At 42.5% G+C, this 15,224-nt stretch overlaps 2 protein-coding genes across 2 annotated transcripts in view; both read right to left on the reverse strand.

Moving 5' to 3' along the window:
• LOC105280806 (E3 ubiquitin-protein ligase MIB1) overlaps positions 1-1,397 on the reverse strand; it is a 357,459-nt gene extending 356,062 nt beyond the window's left edge. The window contains exons 1-3 of the mRNA XM_011341617.2: positions 1,183-1,397; positions 354-701; positions 73-273 (exon numbers count right to left, since the gene is read on the reverse strand). Of these exons, the coding sequence (XP_011339919.1) occupies positions 73-273; positions 354-701; positions 1,183-1,284 (651 nt within the window). The 5' untranslated portion in view covers positions 1,285-1,397. The remainder of the gene's footprint in view (positions 1-72; positions 274-353; positions 702-1,182) is intronic.
• Positions 1,398-6,349: 4,952 nt separating this feature from the next.
• The window catches only part of LOC105280803 (titin), a 38,272-nt gene continuing 29,397 nt past the window's right edge, over positions 6,350-15,224 (reverse strand). The window contains exons 6-7 of the mRNA XM_011341615.2: positions 7,260-15,096; positions 6,350-7,139 (exon numbers count right to left, since the gene is read on the reverse strand). Of these exons, the coding sequence (XP_011339917.2) occupies positions 7,034-7,139; positions 7,260-15,096 (7,943 nt within the window). The 3' untranslated portion in view covers positions 6,350-7,033. The remainder of the gene's footprint in view (positions 7,140-7,259; positions 15,097-15,224) is intronic.

Consider the following 15,224-nt stretch of genomic DNA (forward strand, 5'->3'; position numbering starts at 1 on the left):
AACATGTACGTTACGTATGAATATACACGTGCGGTTACGCTCGTACGATATTGATACAACAATGATACCGACCATTCCTTCAAAACCGACTCTGTACAAGTTTTTGGCACCGTTGTCCCAAATAACGTACGCCGCTGAACGTGGGCTAGCTGCGGACCAGTCTTGTATCTCGTTGACTTTGCCCCGGCGACCATTCCCGCCGTCCTGATCCTCCCACTGCCAATCTACGCCTCGTACGACCCTTGCACCGGGAAATATACCACGGATCGCGATCTAAATGGAAATATCAATTAATAAAACGTAATGCAACAAAGAATTCTCAAGTAGTAAGATTGGCAGTTATTTATTTATACCTTTTTGCTCTTTCGTCGAGGTTCCAGCAGGACTCTCTCGCTTCCTGGTGTGGCGATGCGAAAAAATCGATGTCGCAAGTGATGCTTGTCTCCATGATAACAAATGGAACAGAGATCGTAGTTGCCACATTCAGCACACTTCCATCGTATCCCAAAGATAGGTTGTTGACGACAGGTATCACACATTGTACCGTCGTGCTTGACTCCTGTTGGTGCAGAGTCTAATATACGCAGGTCAAAGGCTCCGGAACATCGATAGTTAGCTGCGGTGCCGTTGTCCCATACAACCACAACCTCTTCTGGTGACTCGAAGTTTCTGACGGTACCTACGTGACCCTCTCCACCATCCTTTCAAACACACACAATTTGAAAATAATAATTAATAGATTCTTTGCGGCGTTGAATTTCTATTGAGAAGATATATTGAAAAGAAAGTTCACTAACAGCATTTATTATGTGGTTATTATGTTTATCAATGAAATACATGATTATATATATCCACTAGCGCATAAAGCTATCATCACTTTGAAAATCATTTATACGTCACCTACAATACATTAAAATCTAGTGATCATTTTAGACAAACTCTCAATGCATTTATAATTTGATTAAATAAATAATTTCATATGAAATAAACAACATCAGGATAATAACCTTACAGCAAGCTACATTATTTTTTTCTGAGCACAAATTTTTTTAAAAAATTGTCACGTCACCGTTGCGGGAAGCAGGAAACGTGAATTTATTTATTGCAAATATTCCTGCGGGAAAAGAATATTTCGTTGCGCCAGGAAAATGACATTTAATGAAGTTAACCTCTCATTCTAACCTGTTTTCCCCACTTCCATTCCGGCCCACGAATCACTCGGGCACCGACGCCTTCCATCATAAAACGCGTCGTACGAGTACCTGTACTCCCACCGGCCTCCATCGCTCGTTGACAACGATTCCTTCACTTTATTTCGCTCGAAAATCAAGAAACACGCGCGATACCTCCAGTTATCACGAATACCGAAAAATAACACCACTTTTTGACAGTGTGTCAAAACACGTGTTACCAACACTCAGTCCGCCTAGGGACTTCGGGTTTTACGCGGTTTACGACACTACTTTCAAACTCGTTCATATAATTAACATTCATAATTAGTTTTACGCAATTACAGAAGAAAATTAGCAAAAATTTCAAAATCTGTATCTTTCAAATTTTCTTATTTCTTGAACAGTCCGTAAAAATAATGCAATACGCGATATTTCGTGTTCCCTCGGTTCATGAGATCGCGCATGTTAGATATAGGGAACGACGGAAATAAACCGCGCGATTTCTCCGAATAACGAAAATTAATCATTGCGATGTAAAAGCTAACCAACTAGGGAACTGCTTCGTCATGGTAATTGCAGTTTCGAAAATTCTCTTTATTCCTTCACAGCACCAAACATTGCAATAAGATTATAGGGAGATTAGATTCGAAATAATTTATTTCGAAATCTATAATGAGAAAATTAACGATCTCTTAAGGCGATCCTGGAGTTGCTAGTGAACTTTTTTGTCATTAGCTCTCGTTACAGCGATCGAGCGGAATCACTAGATTTTCCTGCACGCTAATCTTTTTATTAGTTGCACAGAATAATAATTCCTTCTCCACGATTAAAGTACACACAATAATGAATTGTAAGCTGGTCGTTTTTATCTTCAAAATGAAGAAAAATTCGGCTAGCCGATAACAAAACTGTAACTGTCAAATTTTTCTTCATTTTGAAGATAAAAACGACCAGCTTACAATTCATTATTGTGTGTACTTTAATCGTGGAGAAGGAATTATTATTCTGTGCAACTAATAAAAAGATTAGCGTGCAGGAAACTTTAGTGATTCCGCTCGGTTGCTGTAACGAGAGCTAGTGACAAAAAAGTTCACTAGCAACTCCAGGATCGCCTTAAGCAAACAAAGCGACCTTAAAATTCACGAAAAAATGGCAAGCCATTTGTTTATTGCAAAGAAGAGGTTGTGGAGAATGAAGATAAAACTTTGGAAAAAATGAATGACGGGAACAAAAATAGGAGATTTAGATACACTGTGATGAACGAGAACAGGTATTTATAAGGTGATAACGCAAATGTTTCTTGCGAGAACGTCACGCCTGGCTTATTGGCCATCTATCGGTCGCTTGGTGAATCAGAGGCGGGAATCACACACACACTTGTGTTGATTTTTGTCTCTTGTTCCATAATCGAGTACATTGAAACGTATGATGTAAAAATAATTAATACTCGCAAATTAAGTAGAAATTACTATTTTTTCTATATTAATTATATAATTTCGAATCAATTTAATAAAACACATTTTTCGTTTATGTGGAAACGTGAAAAATACGTTTTTACAATTTAAGTCTAAAAACGGTTTCTATTTCAACCGTTTCTTAAATGGTACTTTATGTTTCATAGACATTAGATACGTCTAAGAAACATATTACATATATTAGGCTAACATGTGCTGCCTGGGATGTATTTTTAATATACGCGAAAAATTAGATAATTGTGTGTAAGATTACTGAAATATTGAAATAAGGTTTCAGTAATCTACCGACACTATTATAACGTAAGATTATATTATAAAGTTAGTGGTATATACGAGTAACATGATTATTATAAATAGTTTTGTATAAAATGTTTTTCAGCATACGCAAAAAATGAGATTGCACGTAAGATTACTGAAATATTGAAATAAGATTTCATTAATCTTCTGACAATATTATAATGTAAGATTATATTGTAAGGTTAGTGGCATATACCAGTAACATTAATTATTAAGTATGAAAGGTTGTAATCTCCTTATAATCTTATTGCAATGTTTGGTGCTGTGAGGGCAGTTCCCTAGTCACTCCAGCATCCCCTTAAAAAAAGATACATATTCTTCTTTCATAATCCCTGATTTTTTCTACTTAATCTGCGCCTGTAAATGCATATTGTCTTCTGCAATAAATAAGAATCGATAATTAAATTAAATTATATGGAGGATTTCTTCAATTTCGTGCCTGAGTAATTAGCATCGTCGACGTAAAGTATGATTATTACTCTTTCTCTTTCTCCGCGATCGCTTTACAAGGAACAAGCGGGGATATCTGAATGGCGAGAGACACGAGACGCATATATGTAAAGGTGCATAAATTGACATACAAAATCTTTTATTCATATAAAAGGACACTTTATACTAGCACGTACTTGTGAAACCTAGCCTACTTCCACACATTCCGCCGGAGCGTTCGCTCTCGTTTACTCCATTTATCACATATTATATAATACGCGGCGAACGATATCAAATTATACGCATAATGCGGGATGATCGCGCGGAATATCCATCGCGCGACCGTATAACTCACGTATGATGAGAAACGTCGGGAAATCCATCGCGGGAATAGAGAATACCTCTCGTGTGCACTAAAAGATCGCATCGTTCGCTGCGTACGCACTCACGTGACCAATTCAAATCTTTGCCGCCATATTGCTTCCCGTCAGTCATCGGTGTCGAAACATCGGGAGCGCACGTTCCGACGCGATCTTTTTCCGCGTCATCAGTGCGCTTTTTGTTGATCGCACGCACGGACGAGGGATTGTGGATGGACGGCAATTGGTTACGTAAGTGCAGCATGTGCGTTTATAAAGTTGCGCGAGATATTCCGGATGGAGAAGTGTCTCGCAGAAGTGCACTTCGCGGGCACTGTCTGCCGACTCGAAGCGTTAGTTTACATGCATTCTACGTATTCACCATGGTCATAAGTCTTACGTTATTACAACTATATTGCGTACTATATAATGATACTTATCCGTAAACACTCGACACTCATTTACCTTCGGTAATATTACACGCTATGAGTGAAGGGGTGATGATATCGAGATAAATACTAGCTTGCGACTATAATCGCTAGAATATATTGGCTTGGAAAGAGCTGACTCGACTCCGCTTTTAAACGACGTGTCGCGATAATCGATGCGCACGCGCGCGCTGTCGCGCACCGGTCAAACCGGCCGCGCATCGATAACCAATCACGCACGCCGCACGTCATCACTCGCGTAACTTTCAATTGAGCCTTGAGCAAATTATCAAGAACCCTTTCGCGTTCCTCGCTGCGGAAAACCCGGCAGTGACAATAAATTTAGTCGCAATGGAAGACAGATTTCAAATCGTGTCCGTTCCTCATTTATTATTTCTTTCCTCAATTTTTCATTAATTTAATACCGATTCTTTTTTCTCTTTCGAATATAAAACTCTTCTCCGATACATCGAATGCACAAATTAGTCGCTCGACTGTAAAAAATACACAGAGGATGTCTCGCCATTCTCGTTGTTACTTTCATGTACGAGTGTCTGGAAATTTTCGAGTGCGCTTTTCCTCAACAGAAAATGCCGAGGCACTGGTCATTTTTATGCTGTGACTTCGTCATGACCATAAAACAAAAGCGTTTCATATACGTATATCAATCGTTTATTATCGATGTTATTGCGTGGAAGATTTGTTTCGTTCGTGTTTGAAAACGGTGACGGAGTAACAATATGGCCACTTTGTATATCACGATCGTGTTGCTGTGGAAGCTCTATGAATACGCCGCGGATATTCGTTGGTCTTTCAAGTCGAGAGAGATCCTTTATTATACGCAAACGAAGGGAAAACGCTTTCATGATAGTTCTCCGCGAGAAGCAGTTCTCCTGGGCAGATATGAGCTTAATTAATTGATAAACGAGCACTAGGACTAACGGGCTGCTGATAACAGGAAGACCGAACTTCGACTCGTCTTCGTCCGATTATTATATAAATACAAGATAGTTATGCGCAGTATTTTGTGCGACGATATAGCATTCGTTCTATTTATTATACTAAAGAGTGCCCGCGCAATTCCAAAGTCTCAAAGCGTGACATTGCTGCGCGACAGCTCTTGTACCTGGAGAACGATCGTGCGGGTGTTGTGTGTATCAAGATAAATAATTGACCTGGGGAATGCCCCGAGGATTGCATTGTTCTCTCTCTCTCTCTCTCTCTCTCTCTCTCTCTCTTCCTCTTTCCTTCTCTCTTCTTTCTGGCGCGACACTTTGAGACTGAAGAACCGGTGTGGGCGATCATCATCATTATCTCGTTTTAGACAACTATACTTTCGTACAAACGTATAGAACATCGTTATCGTTAAGTATCATCAGGAGGGTACAGTGTATATAAAGAATTATATATAAATGTATATATATTTATATTTATATATATATTTATATTTATATTTATATATATAATGACGCCAGCTCGCCGGAGAAGCAAATTCTCGGATCGGTCCTCCGCGCGAGCCGCTGTTTGAGCTTTGAGATGCGTGTATCTTTCGTCTCTCTGGCGCTTCCTCTCATCCTTTAACATATTATATATGCACCATGCACACACACGCACATACACACCCACGCGCGCACTGGGACACGATCGTTGGCACTGTATACGTATGATTGTGGATTGCGGATCGATTTTAAAAAAAGGAAGAAGAAGAAGATGGAGAAAAGGATCAGAGAAATTGTTCCTCGACAGAAAAACGATCAAAATCTCCAGATCCTTGCGGCGTACTGGAAGCACGATCGGTTGGCTATGCCGATCCATTAATCTCGATCGTGTCCGAGTGCACGTGAACGTCAGCAAACTCGAGTAATGTGACCTGATCATTATAGGACACACGTAGCCGAATAAACGATCCAGAAACACGCTCGATCGCGTAGCACATAATGACATCGTCGCTTAAGATTGTGCAGTGACATCGTAAGAATCATAAGGATCACGTCGTCGTAATCTCGTTTCCTCTCTTTTATCTTCCAATTTCCGACGCTGCATCGTACAAAGGATATCGTGTAGTCTGCGTAGAAAAACGTTTAAAAAGTTTCTAGTTAGCTAGACGATCTGCGGATCGAGGTATCCTTCGTACGATCCTCCTTCGCTGTTACAATATCACTGCGCGACCGATCGGCCGGCGCGTTGAATTTTTTTTCGTATTTGTTTTCTGCATCGTAGAAAGCGCATTCTTGTCGCATTTCCTCTTTCTTTTTTTTCCCCCATCACCTATGAATCGCGATCGCGAATCTTCGGGTTTCTTTGATACCGACGACGATGACCGTGGCTGCGGACGGCGCTCGTTGCCGAAACGAAAGCAGTGCCGTTGATATTCGACACTGACGAAGGCACAGTCATAAGTCTCGTACGTTCAGTAATTTCCTCTCTTTTCTCGTTTTCTCAGAGCGTATAAAATACCCCGCGAAACAGAATGCGGAATTATCACGAACAAATTTCTTTTGCTTATATTTTCTACGTCCGCGTTGCTTTGCTTCCGTCTTCCGTGATCGCGTATTAGCACCAAAAACGCGCCTCGATACGCATTACGAATCCCCTATAATTCTCCGACCGATATTGCTCCTTCCTCTCCCTCGTCGTCGCTCTCTTTTTTCTTTTATATAACATAATATAATATTATTAATATAAACGTTTACGTTTTGGCCACTCAGTTCGTGATCGCCGAAGCACACTATTGTCTGTGTTCCGCGCGATGCGTTTAGGTAGTTTAGAATAATTTTAATTCACTTTTATACAACACTGAATCCTGCTGTCGATTTTCTCGTCCTCGTAAATGCTTCTTTGTAGAGACGACTTCCGCGAACCAGCTCGGCGGCTCATCTCCTTCTCCTTTCGGCCGCAACTGCGGCAATCATTTGCCTCAGCATCGGTTCCGGAGTGCATATTCGTGGATCACACTTCATATTGCCGTCACCTCCACAGCTAAAAATTTATAAAAATGTTTTAGGTTTTTTAAAATTAAATTGCACTCAGACTTAATAGGAACAGTATATATTGTGCATTATTTTACAAGAATGTTAAAGAATTTTTCAATAGACTTACGTGCAGTGGAGACAAGGTCCAGACGCCGACTTAATAACTTCTCCTACTCGATAAGTTTTGCCACTGATTTGGCAGCCATTTCGTCTCGCAGCGCCTTTGTAAGCGTGAGCTGGGAAATGTGGCGGTAACGTGGTCGTAGTTGTAGTGGTAGTGGTGGTCAAGTTGAGAGCCGTGGCCATCGACACGGGGCACTCGTATCTGGGACAACAGAAGCCGCTGATCGGTTCCTCATGGCAACCTGGAATAGGCGGTGGGCAACTCTGCTGTAGACAAATGATGTCGCTCCTGAAGCAGAAGCAAAAATCGCACGGGTCGTCTCTGGGTATCTGCTGCGCCGAGACATACACTTTGCCACCATAACGGCAAGTGCCCGGACCATAAACCTGATCGTCCTCGTCGTAATCCTCATCATGATTTAGATAACTGCCACCTTGCACGGGGAAGTGAGGATTATCTTCGCCTGACACGATCTGATCGGGATATTCCGGAATATGAGGAGCCAACGTGGTTGGCTGTTGTTCATGGAAGCCAGGTTGATACGGTCGTTTCGTCACTTCCGTATGATTGACAGGTCGCAAGTGCTCTTCATCAGATCCGAACGTCAGTTCGGAATAATCAGGCTCTGGCCTCATGGTAACCTCCGGGAAGTGATCTATGTGCGGATGACCAATTTCTACGCCTTCTTGTGGATGAACGACTTCCTCTTCAGGAATTTCTTCCGGAGTTTCCGCAGTTGGTAATTCTGCTGGTACCTTTATTACGTGCTGTTCGACTGACGTTTCTGTCGATTCTTCAGGTCTTGTCGGAACCTCAGGTATGGGCTCCTCTGATGGTACTGGTCTGACGGTAATCTGCTCTTCGGGCAATTCAATTGGCGTGCCAGAAACCTTAATTGGACCCTCAGTGGGCATAGGAACTTCCGACGAAATTTCTGATTGTTCAGTTTCCGGATGCTCCTCTTCCTTTATCGTGACAGGTACTTCGGCCGCATGTTCCGTAGTAAATTGAGGCTCCTCAGGTATACCTGAGATTGGATGGCCTTCTTCGGGCACACCTGGATGTTCTCCTTCTTCCGCTATACCTGGATAAGTTACTTCGCCTTCTTCAGACTGGCTAGGCTGAATCTCTGGTACTAAGGTTTCTCCTTCGGAAGGAAGTGGTTCTTCAGTAGGTTGTAGTTTCGTTATCGACGGTTCTTCTTCCTCATGAATGGGAGTCGTTTCAACCGGTACCGAAGGATGTGTTTCTTCTTCTACACCAGCTTCAGGAGCTTCACTCGGTTTCTCCTCTTCTTCTAGAATCGTTTCTACTGGTACCTTTTCTTCTGGTATTTCTTCCTCAGTTATTGCAGTTTCTATTGCTTTCGTGGTAGTTTCACCTTGTTGTTCGGGTGATGCTGTTTCCTGTTCTGACACAGTTGGTCTTTCCGTTTCAGGCAAAACTTCTGCGGGTTTCTCAGTTGGACTTACTTCGACAGGAACTATTGTAGCAGGTTGTTCTGGTTTCACTGTAGCAACTTCAGCTGTAGCAGATTCTTCTTCGGGAGAAAGTTTCTCCACCTCGCTGGCTTCGGTTGCTGGTTTCGATACCTCTTCTTCCGCAGTAGATAACGTAGTTTGATATTCAGGTTTCTCTGTGCTTTCTTTTTCTTTCGTCTCTGTCGATACAGTTGGATGTTCTTCAGGTATCAAACTTGCTATTGTTGCTTCTTCACTCGTTGGCTGCTCCGGTAAAGGCGCCTCGCTAACTTCACCTTCCTCTTTAGGTTTCTCTTCTATCGGACCACTCGTTGTTTCGGGTTTCATTGGTTCGACTTTTACACCCGGTTCCATTTCAGACGGTGTTACTTCTTGCTCGGGATGCTCTTCTACGGAAGTATGTTCCTCCAAAATACTAGTGACTTCCTCTTTAACAGTCTCCTCCGTTGTTCCTTCATGGCCTACTTCCGTGACTTCCGGAACTGGTTGTTCTTTACCTATTTCTTCTGTTATTCCTTCAGGCTTCTGTTGTTCTTCTTCTTCGACTCCTTTTTGAACTTCAGGAGCAACAGTTTGTTCCTCCGTTACATTAGACACTTCCGTTTCTGGTTTGGCACTTTCTATAGGCTTTTCGGTCACTTGTTCTTTTTGACTCGTTACGCTTTCCGATGTTTCCTCCAAAACAGCACCTTCTGTTGTCTCATCTTTACTGGGAACAGGAGAGGCAGTCTGTTCCTCGATAGGATGCTCTTCGGATTTCGGCGTTTGCTCTTCAGTTGTAACAGTGACATGTTCTACAACCGGCGCTTCGGATTCCACTTCGGAAACGATAGGTTGCTCAGTTTCCGCTTCGCTCAAACTCGGCTCAGTTTCCTTTATGATCGATGTAATAGGATGTTCACCAAGTTCTTCCTGTGCAGGTGCAAACGTTATTGTTTCTTCCCCGATTGTCGTATGTTCTTGGACAGACAATTCAGGCTCATGAGATTCAGTTTCGGACGTGACTTCTGGATGTTCTTCCACTGAAACTTGCGTACTTTCGAATTCATGAGCGACGGTGGGTTTAGTAGTTTTCTCAAGTTCTGCTTCTGAAGCCTCTTCAACAGCTTTCACTGGCTGCTCGGTACTGACTGGAATTTCAGGTTCGATTGGTTTTTCTTCGGACAATTTCGTGACCGACGGTTCTTCTTCGTGTTCTGCAAGTGATGGTTCTGGATGTTCTTCGACATGTTCTGTAGTTCCTGCTGCACTTTCCGTTGATCCAATTGTTTCTGGTAATATTTCTTTATGAGGAATTTCAGAAGTAGATTCTTGAGCTGGTTTAACAGTTTCTTCGGTAGGTTTTTCTAATTCTTGTTCAGTTATTCCTTCGCTGGGTACTTCTACTTTGATAGGAATAGTAACGTGTTCTTCTTCAATTCCAGGAACTTTGGTTGAAACTTCCGATTCTTCTTCTTTACTTTCTTCCGTGGAAACTTCCATAGATTTTACAGTCACATGGTCAGTCACATGGTTCAATGGTAACTCAGTTACTGTATGATCGTGTAAAATGAAAGTTGTCGATTCAGGAGTAGATACAATCGGTCCCTGCGTTTCTGTTTCTGGCACTTTCGTTTGCAAATCGCTTTCTGATTTCTCGGTCTGAGTAATTTGTTCACCTTCAGATGACGTAATAATTTCTTGTCCTTCTTCAGGTTTATGCGTTATTGTCGATTGAATCTCAGAAACAGAAGTAGTCTCATATTCAGTTGGTTCAACAGGCTGTTGTTTCTCTGGAAGTTCTGACTTTACTGGTTCTTCCGTTAGAACGGGCACTTCTAATTTTGTAGGTGTTTCGTGTTCTTCGACAGTACTTGGTTCCTCGGAAGTTATTGGTTGTTCCTTTCCAGTTTCTTCTGATGTTTCAACTGATTCTGGTGTAGACTGTTCCTTGATACTTATCTCTTTGGTAGGCATTTCTTGCTCCTTGATCGATATCGTAGTTTTTTCTTTGCCAGCTGCAATAGTTGTGATTTCAACAGGAATATGAGTCTCTTCTTCTTTATGAGAAACAGTTGAACTTTGTTTTTCAGCGCTATGAGATTCTGTAGAAGTTATTACCTCTCCGCCGCTAACTGGAATAACAATCTCTTCTTGCGGCTGCTCAGTTGGAACTTTTGTTACGCCTTCTTCTTCCTCACTCACTTTGCTTTCGGTACTTTCACCTGGTAATTGCGTATGTTCTTCAGGTTCCTGTGATGTTTCTGGTACCGAACTAATAGTATGCTCTTCATGTTGCTTAATAGGTTGTCCAATTGTAGTCTGTTCATAAACTGGTTCGATAGGTTTGAGAGTAGTTTGCTGCTCTTTTATTTCTGTTACTCCTGCTTCTTCCGATGGAGAAATAGAAGGAATAGCGACTTCTGTGGCAGGTTGTGATTCCGGTGTATGAATCTCATCAGTTACTATACTAGGTTCTTTCGCTGCTTCAGTAACTTCCGCAGCTGGTGCCTCTGTGGATACTTCCGTTGATGGGACACCTTCCTTACCTTCTTCTGCTTCAGGAGTGTGAGGTTGAACCATATGACTATCGGATTCTAATTCGGCAGTCGGTGTCGAATCACAAGCGTACATTGGACAGCATGATTCTCCGCCTGTATGAACTGGCATGCAGTTCGACAAATGCACCGGTGGTGCGGGACACTCTACAAGTTCACATTGCACGATACTACTAATACAGCGGCAGCTAGTTTGACATATATTTGCCGGAGGAACGGCCGAATTATTGTTGTATGATTGTCCCTCCACGAGACAATTACCTTCTCCTGGAATACCCAATGGGCGAGGTACAATCTCCGATGTAGTCTCTTCTTCTACAGAAGTCTTTTCAGGAGTGCTTGTTGGATGTTCAGTAGAATCTTGAGGTACTTCTTTCAGTGGTACTTCGGTAGTGATTTTCACCTCAGGTATCTCTTCAGGAGCAATCGTTGAATGTTCCTCATGTTCTTTGTGAATCGGCGTTTCAGTAATCGTTTCTTTAGGAACTTCTTCAGGTTCGTGTGGATGCTGTTCTATAACCGGTATTTCAGGCGTTTCTGAGATTGTTTCTTCTGTATATACCTCAGGAGGTATAATTTCTGCTTCACCACTTTCCTTGCTTGGTTTTTCTTCAGTTGTTAATGGATGTGTGACCTCTGGTTGTTCTTTTTCTGAAGGTGTAAATTCAGTCACAATTTCTTTCTCAATAGGGACTGTACCTTCGTGCTCTGTGTGTTCTTCAAGTTCAGGCGATACGGTTGACACTTCAGATATTGATACCGATATTGTAGTGCCTTCGCTTATTGCGGCTTCTGTTGACTTACTAACATCAGCACCCTTTTCGCCCGTAACTGGTCCTTCAGAAACTGCACTACTAGGAGTTAGAGAAGGTTCTTCGGGAGTTACAATACCGGGTGGTTCAGTCTCCTTTCTTATGTGTATTTCAGGCTGTTCTTCGATGATTGGAATCTGAGTCTGTTCCTCCTGTCCAGATAGTTCTGTTGTAACTTCTTTTGGTTGTTCACTTACTATTTCAGGTTGCCTCTCGACAGCTGACTGCGTTGCAGCTTCACCTGGTTTTTCTTCCGGTAAAGTACCTTCGGTAACCGTTTCCTCCGAAGATGGAATGTGAGTTCCTTCTGTTTCAGAAAGAAGGTTCGGTTGCTGTGGTTCCTCCTGAGTCTTAGTTACTTCTATTTCTTCGAGAGATGGTTTCTGAGTTATTTGTTCTTGGATTTCTTTTTCTTCTTCACTTGGTTTCGGTTCAACAGGTTCCTGATCCTCTTTGCGATCTGAAGGAATTGAAGGTTGACTTGGCAAATGTTCTTTACTCGCAGAAGGTTCAGTGTGCATCTCCTCTGTCTGTTGTTCTTCGGCCGGTACTTTAGTGGATTCAGTTTCGATTGCAAGACCTGTTTCCTCCGTAGATGCAGGCACTGAGATCTTCTCTTCGCCCTCTTTCTCAATTTCACCTAGTTTAGTAGGATGTTCTTCAATAGCTGGTAATTCTGTCTGTTCTATACCAGTAACTTCTGTTGGTTTTCTTTCTTCAGTTTCTTTAGGTAGTTCCTTTTCTGTTACCGTTGCTTCAGTTGGTTCTTCTGTACCTTCAGGTGATACTCCTTTCGGGCCTTCTATTTCCTCAGGCTTTTTCTCAGGTGCCTTGGTTTCCTGTACATCATGATTTTCTGTAACAGTAACTTCTTCAGGAGCTTTCTCTGTGAAATATTCCTTAGGTTGTTCAGTTTTGCTTTCTTCGATGGTGGGTTTTTGCGTCGTAGACTTTTCTACAGATTCTCCTGTTACTCTTTCTATTGGTTTTTCGCTAGTAACTGCTTTTTCTTCTTCGATAGGAACAGTTTCAGTTTCTTTCTCTTCGTCTTGCTTCGCGTGCGTCGATTGCTCAACAGAAGGAATCACGGTAGTAACATGTTCACCTTCCGATGTTTGTTCTTCTCCAGGTTCCGTTGATTGTTCATGTTCGGCAGGGATAGATGAAGATGTTTCAGGTACCGGTTGCGTCGCGACAGAAGGTTCTTCCTCACTTGACAGCTCTTTCTTTGGATGTACCTCCTTCTCAACTTGTTCACCACTGATTTCTTCAGATTCTTCGACGCCAAGTCCCTTCATGGGTAATTCTTCACTGCTAGGAGCTTCTTCAGGTGCTTTCTCTTCTGGTACATGTTCCTTGATAGTGGTTGCAGATGATTCCGTACTAGCCTGAATTTCAGTAACAGCAGACGTGCTTTCTGCTTTTGTTTTTTCAGTGCTTGTACTAGTTTCAACGATTTCAGGTTTACTTTCAGTTTGACTGGACAGAGTTACTTCCGTAGCTTCTTCTAAAATCGGTTTTTCGGTTTCTTCTGACGGAGTCGGTGTAGCTTCTTGTTCCTGTGGAGGACTTGCTTCAGATGTTTTTTGCGGTAATTCAGTCATAAGATTATCAGGACTTATTTCGGGACGCGTAACGTCGCGGTAATCCTCTGTGACATGATACACATTTTCGTCTTCCGCTTTCTGCTCTGGACTTCGTTCAGGAATTGGTATACCAGTTGGACCTTGAGCTGGAATTTCCGGAGTTATTTCCTTTTCTACGTGTTGCTTTTCGGTAGTAATAGGTTCCTCGCCCATCGCTGGACTCTCCGTCAAATCGCCTTCGATTATAGCATGCTCGGATGTTGGCTGTTCTGGCCGTTGTTCCTCCTCACCTTCACCTGCCACCGGTTTCTGTTCTTGTTGTGTAGAAGGTTCTTCAGGATGACCACTTACTTCAGTTGTTTGTGCTTCTTCTATAACCGCGGTTTCTGTTGGATGTGACACTTCACCCTTCTCAGTAGCAGCTTGTTCAATACTAGGTATCTCGTGAGCCATAGTCGCAGTTGGTTGCTCCACTGGCAATTCCGATGGAATCTCTGCCGCCTGGATTTCACCTGGTGTAGTTTCTACTTTACTTTCGTCTTCTTTCTCCTGCTCAGTGACGTGTTCAGGAACAATGCTAACACTAGGTTCTTCAATTTCTGCGACTGGCGATGTTACTTTCTCGATGATTTCAGTTGAAATCTCTGGTTGTTCTGGCGCTTTTGTTGTGCTAACTTGTTCTTCTTCTGTTGCTTTTTCGGTGACTTCTTCGGGTACTTGTGTTGAAAATCCTTCGTGTGGACTAGTAGGTACTTCTGGTTCTGTCTTTATTACTCCTTCGGTCTGTATTTCTTCACTAACGGAAGGTTCAGTTGACTGTTCCTTTTCAATTTCACTCTTCTCGGTGCTCGCGTGTTTTTCAGGTTCTGTAGTTACTGTTTCTTCTTCCGGGTGCGGACCTTGCGAGGTAGCTCCTGGTAATTCGACGGCAGGTGCTTCGGTAGCTGTCTCGATCTCTTGCATGGTCGTAGGTGCTTCCGTCTTTGTTACTTCTGTTTCCGAAGGCACTTTAGCTGTTATCACTTCTTCCGATGCCATCTCAGCGGGAGAAGTTTCCGTGACGTGTTCGTGAGAAGGAATAGACTCCTTTTCAGTAGTTTCCGTCTCAGGTACAACATTCTCTTCTGTTGGCAGTGTTGCAGCTTGTTCTTTAGGTTCTTCGGGCTTCTCGGTAGACGGAATATGTCCCTGAGTAACGTGTTCAATAGTGCCATGAACTCCCTCTTCCTCTTCCTCAGGAACTTGCGGTATAACATTATCGGCACCTGGGAATGCTTCTTGTTGAGGATGTTCACCTTTTACTTGCTGATCTTCCTGATCAATTACCATAGGAGACTCAGTCATTTCTAGGTCGTGTGCTACCTGCTCCGGAAGCTGTTCTTCACCTTCTTCCGGTAGCGTGATCGTTCCTTGCTCGCCCTCCTCTGCAATCAGCATACGCAAGCATTAATTACGTTTCCCTTAAAGCATACTGTTCATTGACCAATAACTTTCATTCGCGGTCATTGAGTTATACAACACGTCGCAGTCATCGGTTATTACGTGAAATTAC

The sequence above is a fragment of the Ooceraea biroi genome, chromosome 6 (assembly GCF_003672135.1).
Source record: "Ooceraea biroi isolate clonal line C1 chromosome 6, Obir_v5.4, whole genome shotgun sequence".
NCBI classification, from domain to species: Eukaryota; Metazoa; Arthropoda; class Insecta; order Hymenoptera; family Formicidae; genus Ooceraea; species Ooceraea biroi.